General features: G+C 39.9%; 2 protein-coding genes across 2 annotated transcripts in view; one reads left to right on the top strand and one right to left on the bottom strand.

The window, feature by feature from the left end:
- The first annotated feature begins 7,641 nt into the window (after window positions 1–7,641).
- Window positions 7,642–11,309, top strand: LOC115782017 (probable polypeptide N-acetylgalactosaminyltransferase 8). Its single transcript, XM_030731987.1, has 7 exons — window positions 7,642–7,819; window positions 8,296–8,644; window positions 8,810–8,976; window positions 9,477–9,663; window positions 10,783–10,980; window positions 11,119–11,233; window positions 11,289–11,309. Exons 1-7 carry the CDS (start codon window positions 7,642–7,644, stop codon window positions 11,307–11,309), a joined length of 1,215 nt encoding a protein of 404 aa, XP_030587847.1.
- Window positions 11,310–12,208: 899 nt separating this feature from the next.
- The window catches only part of cecr2 (CECR2 histone acetyl-lysine reader), a 29,149-nt gene continuing 28,937 nt past the window's right edge, over window positions 12,209–12,420 (bottom strand). Inside the window, exon 15 of the mRNA XM_030731985.1 lies at window positions 12,209–12,216. Coding sequence (XP_030587845.1) covers window positions 12,209–12,216 — 8 coding nt within the window. The remainder of the gene's footprint in view (window positions 12,217–12,420) is intronic.

Raw genomic sequence — 12,420 nt, 5'->3', positions numbered from 1 at the left:
CATTGTAAGCTGCTCCAAATTTAACTTAAATGTTTTTGTTTGAAATAATTCAACATGTATTTTAAATTTAACGTTTATGAAGTTTTGTAAGGTTCAGCTTTAGTTATGTACTTATTGAAAAAAACATATTTCCCTTTTAATGGCTGGCATGTTGACATTCAGCTGACTAAGATTTGTGTGTAATAACATTGTGTTAATTTAATTACTTTTGGTGTGTTGACCGTCAGCTTTGTGCTCCTCTTAGGTGTTCTCTCAGGCCTTTTTATTTTTGATATCAAGAAAAATTTGACCCATATTGGCATTTGTTGCAGTTGGGTTTACGCTTGAGTCTTTTTTTCTTTTTTTTTTAAATTATTTATAATTCTTTTCAGTGGAAGGATTAGTGATCTGAGATGATTAACTGGTTAGGGAACTATGCTGGGCTCAAAGCCAGAAGCAGGTTCATGGAGGTGGTTCTTTTCTCAATAAATATAATAAAATATGTTTCTTTGTTTTACAGTGTCTGACTGATTTTTGTTGGCCATGTATATTTACCAGCTACAGCACAACACAACACAACAGCACTCTCACAATCACCATCCTCATTCATCTCTAGCTTGGGATGAAACAAATGCAAATCTAAGATGCACAGAAAATCTTGCTGGAGTAACCACTGATTTTCACAGTGCTGCCATATTGTGACCAAAGTCCCCTCAGGTGAACCTCTGATAGCACACTAGAGCCGCATTTCCATTAGTAACTACTCAGTGCGACTTGACTTGGCGTGGTTTGAAGGTGTTTCCATTAGTGACTGGTACCAGGTACTTTTTTAGTACTCACTCAGCCGGGGTTCCAAGTGATCCGAGGCGATCCAAAAATTGGACGTGGAAGAACAGCATGTCACTGATTGGCCAGGAATTGTCGTCACTAGTTGAGTCATGAGAGTGATTCCTTGACCAGAACCAACCGTGCCATTTTAAAACCCGATGGAGACACGCAAAGCACCGGTTTCCAAACCAACAGTTTGCAGCGGTAGTTTTGCAACAAGAGAGCCATCTGAAACGTGCACACAGGATACATATTATGTTTTTCTATTTCAGTTTTCGTTATTTTGTTCGTTTTCGTTAACTATAATAACCCTGGTCTGAACATGCATGAATAAAACCAAGATATGCCCAGCTAGCTTGTCCCATCCACTACAACACCTACACTAGAGCAACAAGATCATAACTAGACACAAGAGGAGGACTTAAATATAGCACAAGGAACAGAGACCAGGACTGAAATCCACTCAACTGGAGAACAAGCCAGAAACAATCAAACACCAAACAGAGCCGGGAACACAGCAAGGCTGAGAACTGAAACAGGATTAAATAGAAAGTGAACAGAACAGAACTCAGAAACATAAACTTAGAAGCCCGAGGATAGAAACAATGAAACTAACCAGGAATTAGCAGAATAAGACAAAAATTCAAAACTACAAAAGTACAATAAACTAGGAATCAAACAGTAACCTTAACAATATAAATTGAAAAATTAAAGTCCTAAAATTATAAACGCTGGGTCATAAACCCACGACCATGATAACAAGATCCAAACAAAACGTATATTAACTAGTAACACACTGAGGACGCTGACACCGGCTGACAGCTTGTTTTTGACAGTGACACAGTGACATGATGAATACCATACTTAGCCAGTTAGCAATAGCTAAGTACGTTTGGAGCTGGTTACAAACTAAACCTGTAATTGCTTATGGAAAGTAGTGGCAATGGCGTAGTGGGTAGGCGTTTGCCTTGCAGCCAGAGGGTTGCTGGTTCGAGCCCCCGTTGTGTCCTTGGGCAAGACACTTAAACCACATTGCCTAACGGTAGCGCCGGTCTCTGGCTGCATGACCGCAGATGCTCGTCTCTGGATGAGTGATCTGGAACGATCAATTCGTTGTGTTCCTTGTGCGCACAATGACAATGCGTTGAATGTAACATCTAAACATACCATTGTCTTTTTTCTTCCTCTAATCTTCTCCTTTTCCTCCTGTCTGCCTCACAGGGACAAGTCCTTTCTGACACGTCTATTTCGTAGCCACATCCACAAATGACCGAAACTGACACTGCATGAAAAGTGGGGTTTTCGACAGTTTCTGGCATGTAATATTGCAGTGCGCCTTGAGATTTCGGGCTCTCAGCAGGAGGCTTTGTCAGAACAGAAAACTGTAGGGAAACTGCCGTGGACTCTCTGTGTCAGTGCTCCCTCAGCTCCCCCTCTCCTCAGGTCTAGGGCAGGCTTTCATATGTAAAGGAGGTTTCTGTGAGTGATACAAATGCAAATCAATTACTCACCAGTACTCACCAGTGGTCTACCCCTCCCAACAGTTGTAACCAACATATTTTTATTTTGAGATATATATAATCAAATTTACATTATCATCTTTTAAGCCTTTTCCCATTACAATGTGACTACACATAAATTATTATACAGTGAAACATTCAAACAAGACTCAACTCACAAGAAATCATTCCAATTTCTAAATTAGTATTATCTAGTTGGAAATACACTTTTGGAAGTTTTCAGCTTTTGTCCCTTTTTGTAATAAGGCTGTGAGCTTCTGTCTTGTGAGCCTTTGTCATGGAGTTTTTTGTGAACCCTGAACTTTAGTGGACTCAGGGAGATAAACAGAGGCTATAACTTGATTTTGGTGAAACCACAAGCATTATTTTCATTGAAAAGCATACTCAGTTTTCAGTCTAATTCACTGTAACAAAAAGTCTGTCACACCATCATCCTCTCCTGTGCAGTGGCTTCCCAGCTAGCACTGAACATTCAGACAACATCCCATGAACGCTGCCATAAACTTTCAGTGAATGTTCACATGCATTAATGACATTAAAGACTACCAAGGCAGATGTAATAAGAAAACATATAAACATATAAAACATATAAACAAAAATGTAAAATGTAAAAAAAAGTAAACTGTAAAAAAAAAGTCACCTTCTCAGTTGTCCTGCTTAAACGGACAGTGGATGTGTGTACAACACGTCTTCTAGCTCATAGGGGGTCGTTTTGACTGTAGGGTCTTTACCCACAATACAAAGCGCCTTGAGGCGACTGTTTGTTGTTATTTGGCGCTATATAAATAAAATTGAACTGAATTTAATTGAAATGAATTGAATTCCGTGTGGCAGCTTCCTCGCCTGTGATTGGACAATACAGATCTCGTGCGGGATCACGCTGAAGTTCTGCAAGACCAGAGGAAATCAGTGCTGTCGTTCTTTTCCATTCAAACTGAATGGCGTTCTTTGTCTACGCTGCTTTCCTGGTACGACAATGGAGGACGTCGTTTATTTTTTATTATCAAGAAAAATTAGATCCATATTGGCATTTGTTGCAGTTGGGTTGACACTTGAGTCTTTTTTAAAATTATTTTCAATTTTTTTCAGTGGAAGGATTAGTGATCTGAGATGATTAACTGGTTAGGGAACTATGCTGGGCTCAAAGCCAGAAGCAGGTTCATGGAGGTGATTCTTTTCTCAATAAATATAATAAAATATGTTACTTTGTTTTATAGTGTCTGACTGATTTTTGTTGGCCATGTATATTTGCCAGTTACAGCACAACAACAGCACTCTCACACCACCATCCTCCAGCTTGGGCTGAAACAAATGCAAATCCAAATTCACAATGCTGCCATCTTGTGACCAAAGTCCATAATATCAGGTGAACCTCTGGTAGCACACTTAGAACCAATGACATATTCAAAAGAAATCAAATATATTTAGGAGCGTCCCACCTTCCTGAGGAAATAATATTTGACCCAAGTGGGAAACTACATGATATCAAGTTATGTCTTACCACCTGGCTACATACCAGGTATGCATTAAAGCAGGGATCCTCAAATCCAGGCCTCGAGGGGCAGTGTCCTGCAACTTTTAGATGTGTCTCTGCTTAATCACACCTGAGTCAAAGGATTTAAGGATCCCTGCTTTAATGTTTAAATAGTTCAGAGCTCAAATGTGCAACTGTTTGGGTTAGAAAAGGACAGTAGCACCGAGCTGTAAAATATATTAACTCATGCATAATTAAGAAAAACGGAATCCTCAAATGTGATAAGGATATTTAAGGTGTGCTCCGAGTCACGTGCAAGACCACGTTCCACCTTAATAATGTCTGGCACCTGTTTACTTTCACAATTAATTCAGTTTTCCTTTATTAGTCTGTACATGAACCAGTAAATATGAATGGTATCACAATATGCTTTGAAAATGTTTAAAACGGCTAAATAATAAGTACAAAGTAAAAATAAGAACAGTACTCTTTTGGCTTTATTTACATAAACTGCTTATTTCATTGTATACTGTTGAATATGACAGCACATTTCATTTTCCTTATGCTTGATAAGTATAATCGGTCCCATTTTATTACTTTTAAGCAGAAGCTATTGCTTTCTTACTGCTTCTATTGTGAAACATTTACATGACTATCATATGTATTAAACAAATAGATTTTTACCGATTACATAAAACAGTGCATAAAAAATGTTTGGGTATATCAGTTCCACAACTGGTTGCTGATTCAATGTTATTCTACCACAACACTGTGTGTGTGTGTGTGTGCGTGTGTGTGTGTGTGTGTGTGTGTGTGTGTGTGTGTGTGAGAGAGAGAGAGAGAGAGAAAGTGTAACCGTGCCACAGTGAAAACATGAAAGAAAAGTGCAGATCCTGGAAAAGCAGAGAGATGTGAGAGATGTAGTGTCTGACAGCAGTGGTCAGAGAGGCAGAGATGAAGATGAAAACAGCAGTTGGCACCTCAACTACTTAATAAAGCCGTGTGGCACTGACAGTACAAAGTGCAAAGCATTACAAAAAAAACTTGACATAATGTGCAGGAAGAGGATCTATATTCAGTATGAAAATTTCTGGAAATGAAAATATGTCATTTCTTTTATAAATATAAATATGAATTGCTTTATTGTCATAATATGTAATTAAACATACAACAAAATTGCGTTCCGGAACACTCATGCAAAAAGACAAACAGACTGGACAGACATAGGGAGATAAGTGTTCTGTGGCCTTGCTGCCGCAAAGGCGCTGCCGTTACAAAGGCTGAAAACAATAGTGAAAACACGAAGGGTATTTGTGAGGAGAAAAAACTCCTCTTGACGAGGAGAAACCCCCACCCACCGGGCCCCACAGAGTCACACAGGGCACAATACGAGATTGCAAAAACCTCTGCAACGTGTAGAAACACATAACCAGCATGGGGTGCACTAGGGTAGGGTGGGCAGGGGAGGGGCTGTGCCAGCAGAAGTGAGTAAGCCAGGGTACTGTCGAGGCAAGCCAGCTTCCTCGGCTAGCAGTTCATGATAAGATGGAATAGTCAGCCTTGGTCACCAGGATACTAGTTCACACAGGTCACAAGACGGGGCGGGGATGTAGAGCATCTGTTTACATAACATCCCGAGGTGCCCATTTAGATACACAGCCATCCAAGGCTGTCTGGGAGCCAAATTCCAAATACTACAATTGTTTTGGGATAGGCTGTCATAACTGATTGCTGACAGACCTTACAGTTTTTCTGGTTACCTCTCAGTGGCAAAAAATTCAATCATCCAAATTTGTGGTTCTACTCCAGATCGAATCCATTCCAATTCAGCTCTACTGAGTCTGATTGAGTTCGTACAGTTCTGCATCCCTCACAGGCAGCCTTACTAAGGCCCGAAAGGCTGCCCAGAACTTAACGATAAACCAGGGATCTCCAAGGCCAATCAGGAGAAATCCTGGTATTGATAAACCAATATATGCCATGTCCATAACTGACAGTACAGCCAGGCACGTTATCTTCCAGGAATCCATAACGTAGCCACTCGGGTATGTCAGTCGGACCAGAGGAAAGAGGGTTCTCCTTCTCCCAATCTCCTTGTGATGAGAATTTGATCATCAGTAGTGTTGAGAGACCAGCTGACCAGATCCATAATTTAATTTTCAGTTTGGGGATGTGTGAAGAGACGCTCTAAGGAGCAAAGCAGCAAAAGCAGGGGCAGATAAGTCCGTCTCCGCTGAGAGCAGGAAGAATATGAATACTGCTGTATGAATCACTCTGTAAGCTCAGAGAAAAGGGAAGTGTACACCTTTCAAGTGGTACTTGGACAGTGTCTGTTTGGGTATGGTGTGGTAAGTGGCTTAAGTTATTACTTTATTGAGTAGTATATCAGAGAGCCAAAAAATGTACTGCAGTAAGCTCAAGATAAGAAATTTGGTTTGTGCATCTCCTCATAAGTGTTTAGTTCAGTCAATAAAGTAAATGGTAAATGGACTAGTTCTTATACAGCGCTTTTCTACTCAGTCTGAGCATTCAAAGCGCTTATACAACACATTTTACATTTACCCATGCATACAAGCACTTCCATGATTAATTAAGCTAAGTGCTTTAATCATCTAACATTCACACTCCGACGGTTGTGTCGGAGAGCAACTTGGGGTTAAGTATCTTGCCCAAGGATACATTGGCATGTAGCAGCCAGGAATCAAACCGCTGACCTTCTGATCAGTAGGTGACCTGCTCTACCTACTGAGCTACAGACACCCCAACTTATACTGAACTTATACTGTGTTCAAGAGGGCTGTAACTGGATCTTAATTTTGGCCCACAAGAGGGTTTACCACTATGTTGAGATTTACGTAAAACACTGTAATCAAAAATGTCCAGTATAAGCACTGTTGCAAACAGTTATCTTAATATCTTAAAATATTAAGAGAAAAAAGGAGGCTGTAGATTAAAAGTACAAAACCTAGTGGATAATAATCAGTGCCTGACAGAAATTCAAGTCTATGCAGCTACAGGTTTTTAATTCCTGAAGAAGTGTTGTGGCATTAGTCTCTCTGGAGGAAGCATCCAGCCCCAAGTTTGCTATTGTAACTCATCTAGCCAGTGGTAAATTTACTGTAGTGTGGAGGACTGCATTAAATCAGCCTCCTTCATTGAGCAAGAAAAAGACTTTTGCTACATCTGATGCATGGCCTTTTGTTACCAAAGCAATTCACACTAACACACACACTATTCCCAGTACTGCTGAATCCCCTAGAGACAAAAGAATTCCCATACACTACATTATGTACATTTTTTACAGATTTAAACAAAAATAAAGATCTAAACCTTTTGAGTTTCTTTTTGCAATGACTTCTTTGACTACTGTTAAAATATCTGGATTCCTACAGGACTCATTACAAATAACTAGGGTGCATATTTTCCCACCTATAAAGGGCACAGTTTCAGTGATTCAGGCTGAATCACATAATGGTAGACAAATATTCCAGAAATTCCAAAAACTGAGCATTTTGAAAAGAGGTTCCTATTATTCATGTTAATTTTGTATAATATGTTGTGATTAATTAATTATATTAATTGTAACACTGTGTTTTGCAACACATTGAAATATATAAAGCACAGGTGCAAGCTTTTGAATTAGACTAGGTTTGTTTTCTCTTATGCCTGGCATACTGTAAACAGCCACACCTAATATTAGTAGTAAAGCATGAAACCATGCATGTCTGTGTAAAGTCATCCATGGTTTTTGGATCACTGGATGCTCCTTGAGCTGTCACCTGAGTAATTAGACGTTGGCAAATTATTATTATCTGCCTAGGAATTCGTTGTGTTTTCAGTATGAGGGGAGTGTTGATAAAGCGACCACTCTTTATACTGGGGGGCATGGGACTTATCTTCTACTTAAGAATGTTTTTGCAGAATGGATATGAACATAAACTGGAGACACACCAAGAGATGGACACATCGCGTATGATCAGGAGCTTTTCCGACCTGCAGGCAAGCATCAGCAATCTAAGTGAGTCGATTCAAGGATGAATCCTTCTTTTATACATAATTATTCTTTTCATGTATTATTATTACAAATTTATTATTACAAAATCTGAAATTAAGAGGCAGCAAAGGGTATTATCAGCACATGTACTGAGGACAGGACAGGTTATGAGAATAATTATTTTTTAGTAAAAAGAAAAAAAACTGTGTGGTTGTAAAAAGATGAATGATTTCTAACTGAACTTTCGCAGTTTATTAATGACAGATGAGGTCAAATTATAACAGAGATGTATGTCCCCGTCCTCTAAATGTGTTTTATATTGTAATTTTAACATGTTATTTGTGCAGTGTTTCTTGTATGTTTTATTTTTATTCTCTATATGCATGTAGACAACATTCATCTCACAGAGGAAATGTAGAAAATGACAGCTTGTATGTAGGGATATTAACCTTTCCCATTTTCTTGATAACGTTTCTTACTTATTTTGTTTTTGACTGAAGACAACGTACTGAGAAGTTTTGAGCAGAAGCAGGATGCCATGCAGAAAATGCTGGAAGAGGACAGAGCCAGACAGAGAAAAGCTGCAAAGGTCCAACAGCCAGCAGTCCTAAAACAACCAGAGAAGCAGAAGGAAGATGATGCAAATATCCAACCCCAAAAGGAGGCAGCCCAAAAGAAAGAGTCAGGAAAACTGTTCCCTAAATCTGCCTTATTCAAGGAGTGGGGGATAAATCTCTCTGAGGATGATCAAAGAGAGGCTCAGAGTCTGTTTGAGAAGTATGGATACAATGTATTTCTGAGCGATCGCCTTCCGCTGGATCGACCTCTACCAGATACCAGGGATCCCCGGTACTACTTTCAATTTCTGTGATTTTAAGCCTGCCCTTCCACCTCATGTACATTCAAAGATTACAGAAATAATTTCCAGAGAATTAACTTCACCCAGATAATTTCTTGCTTATATGTTTCTGGTCATATACACTGGTCTTTCATATCATTCTTTTTAATAAATAGGTGTTTGAAAAAGAGTTACCCCAAGGACCTGCCAAGTCTTGGAGTGGTGCTCATCTACCTGAATGAAGCCCTGTCTATTCTCAAAAGAGCCCTGCGCAGCATCATCGACCGCACTCCTAAAAACCTGCTGAAGGAGATAATAATGGTGGATGACAACAGTTCTAATGGTAGGTTGTTTTCTTAAAAAAATGGATCTTACTGTGCAAACACACTTGTGGCAAACATAAGTTCTAATTGTAGGCCACACAGATTATTACAAGCCAGTGTACGCTGATAGCATACATGTTATGTGGATGCCTCATATTTCTTTTCTGTTCATGTCTACCAATTCAACCAAATCATCAAAAGCTGAGTGAAAATCATCCATGTAGATGTACAGTACAGCTCTAATCATGCACAAGCTATTTACAAATAGCTAAATGCAAGCCATTAAATTTCATTACAGTTGAGCACTCTGATAAGAATGAGTTACCTTTTGAAGCAATGGTTTGGCAAATACACTTTATCAATACATTTTATTACAGACCAGATCAGACCGGCTTTCTTGCTTTGTTGGTTTCAATCCACCTCTGTGAAAACTGGTATCACTGCTTCACCAAACCTTTCCATAACTACCAATCTTACTCTCCCCTAATCTATAAAGTGTAATTTTCTCTTTTCATTTCAGATGATCTGAAGGCTGACCTTGACATGTATGTGAAGTCACTTGAGCAGGAGAACCCTAATCTCTCTTTTGTAAGAGTGAGGCACAGTGAACAGAGAGGTCTCGCTTATGCCAGAGCATCTGGGTGGAGAGCTGCTACTGCTGACGTGGTGGCCATCCTGGATGCACACATTGAAGTCCATGAGATGTGGTAGGAACATGTCAAATATGCATTCACTGGTTTAGGCATAATATTTTCTGTTATTAGAACTTTTTAAAAAATATTTTTATGCTTCTATTACCACATTACAATATATAGCACTTCTACATGCAGTATTTATTACATTATTTACATGTTTACCAAGCACAAACTGCTGACTTTTCTTCTTATCAACAACTTATTCCTAAAACAACAAAGTGCCAAGGCAGGACAAGCTTGTGCATAAATTAAAAACTTCAGATTTTATTAGCTACATTTCTGCATCACTAAATATAATCTCATTGTACATCCTGTATAATGACAATAAAGGCATTCTATTCTATTCTATAATAGACTCGGGTTTATTTTATATTTCAGATACTGCACTCATGTTCACCTGGGATATGTAAAGATTCAGCAAAGTGTGAAAAACAAACTGTGACTTGCACTTATCCCCAACATATTCCAGCTGTCATTCATAAATGTCAAATTGCACAAATAGACAGACCCAGAAATGTCACCAGCTAACAACATTAATGCCTCTTTTCCATTAGTACCTACTCAGTGCGGCTCGACTCGACTAAACACGACTCGGCACGGGCTTGTTTTGTTTCTATTGCAATTGAGTACCACCTCAATGTGGGTGGAGTCAATATAGCAACGTGGGCAGTAATCTCTTGACGTAATTTGTATGTGACTCAAATGCAGCTGTTAGCTTGGAGACGTCTTGATACACTTTTTCATTGCTCGTCTGCCAGCAAACACAGAAATGTCTGCACCTCCTCATCACCACAGTGTTGGTTTGTGTGAATCCATTCTTTTGTTGTCAGGTTTTAAAAAATAGCACAATTGATTGGTGAAGGAGTCGCTCTCATGACTCAGCTAATGACGAAACTCCCTGGCCAATCAGTGGCATGCTGTTGTTCGACACCACATTTTCAGGTCTCCTCGGATCGCTTAGAACCCCGGCAGAGTGGGTACTAAAAAAGTACCTGGTACCCAGTACCAGCACCTAATGGAAAAGCCTAAAAACCATGCCAAGTTGAGTCCCGCTGAGCAGGTACTAGTGGAAACGCAGCACAACACACCCTACTCTGTGACTCATCACTCCTTCACCCCTCTCTTATACAGGGCTGAACCCCTGCTGACACAAATCAAAGCTGACCGAACTGTGGTGGTATCCCCAATGTTTGATAGAGTCAACTATGATGATCTCAAGGTTATTCAGTACCCTCCTGCAACACATGCCTTCAACTGGGCTCTGTGGTGCACGTATGAGAGGTTTTCACCCGACTATTACAACCTGAATGACAGTTCACTGCCTGGGAAGTAAGTTCAAGTGAAACCAGTGTTGCTACCAATCAAGCCCTATGGCCATATCTTGATGATCTAACAGCTTTTTATGGTAATATTGATGTACTCTATTCAGTGGTTTAAAATACTCACAGTTCTCTTCTTTGGCATTAGGAGTCCATCCATCATGGGGGTCCTAGTTGCTGATAGAAGGTTTCTTGGGGAAATTGGAGTCCTCGATGAAGGAATGAAAGTTTATGGTGGAGAAAATGTTGAGCTGGCAATTCGTGTAAGTAAACACCAGATTTCAAATCTAGGTCCTTCACATAATGACGTGGTGTCAGGTCAAGTTGGAGCAAGTGTAGTCAATAGAACTGTTTACTTAAAAAGAGTTAAGACAGGGATTAAAATGATTCCTGCTATAATAACTACACTTTATTATGCCAAAAAATGCATAATAAAGAAAAAAAAAACATATATAAGTCGCACTGGACTATAAGTCGCACTTTTTGGGGGGGGGGGGGGGGGGGGGCTTATTTGATAGAATCCGAGACTCAGAGCAGAAATTCCATCTTGAAAGGCAATTTAAAATAATAATGGATTAACAGGGCGAACACGGTTACGCCTACGTTATGCTAACGTAACACATTCAGCTACATGACGCACAACGAACAGAGTACGTGTCTGGTATGTTAACATTTAGAGTTATTCAGATAACCATAGCATAAAGAACATGCTAACAAGTTAACCAAACCATCAATCCATTGAATTCTTCATCCTCGGTGTCACTTCTAAACAACTCCGCACACTCCATACGTAGACGAAGCGCCGCTTCCTCTTCTGTGTCATTTTCGTCAGACTTGTCGTCAGCTGCAGTTCCAATTATTCCAGCCTTTCTGAATCCCAACAGGATGGTTTGGTTGTCACTGAAGCCCATGTTTTCTTGATCCATCCAATGACTTCCAGGAAAGTTGGGTGGCACATTCTCCCAGTTGCCGTTAAGCTGTGCTCTCCGTCCATCATCCACTGCACCCACAGGTTACGCAAGACTGCCTTAAAGCTGCAGTTCACGGAGATGTCAAGTGGCTGGAGTATTTTGGTTCATGTGTTATAAATTTCACATATAAGTCGCTCCGGAGTATAGGTCGCACCCCCAGCCAAACTATGAAAGAAAATGCGACTTATACTCCGGAAAATACGGTATATATGGATTTTGTTATTTTATAAACATCTTAGGAGTCATGTAACTCTTCATTCTTGTGCACTAGAGGGCTAATAATGAGAGAACCACCAAAACAGGTATGGTTTTACACGTGGAGACTACTGACATTTTTCCCTCCTCATCTTCTCTTTGGCTAGGGACAGTGTCACTGCTGGTAGCATGAGGCGATACCTGGACCCTACAGAGGTTGCACAGATAGACCAACCCCTCCAGGATGGCACATCAATACGTACCATTGCCAGAAGGTTTGCTGT

Source organism: Archocentrus centrarchus, chromosome 6 (genome assembly GCF_007364275.1).
Source record: "Archocentrus centrarchus isolate MPI-CPG fArcCen1 chromosome 6, fArcCen1, whole genome shotgun sequence".
Taxonomy (NCBI): domain Eukaryota; kingdom Metazoa; phylum Chordata; class Actinopteri; order Cichliformes; family Cichlidae; genus Archocentrus; species Archocentrus centrarchus.
Note: the sequence above shows the minus strand (reverse complement) of the source record. Positions and strands in the feature narration are given on the sequence as shown.

Coding starts and splice junctions, on each gene's coding strand:
- LOC115782017 (XM_030731987.1), top strand. CDS start 7,642: ATGAGGGGAGTGTTGATAAAGCGACCACTCTTTATACTGGGGGGCATG. Junction 8,977..9,476: donor GGATGACAACAGTTCTAATG/GTAGGTTGTTTT, acceptor TTTTCATTTCAG/ATGATCTGAAGGCTGACCTT. Junction 11,234..11,288: donor ATGTTGAGCTGGCAATTCGT/GTAAGTAAACAC, acceptor ACGTGGTGTCAG/GTCAAGTTGGAGCAAGTGTA.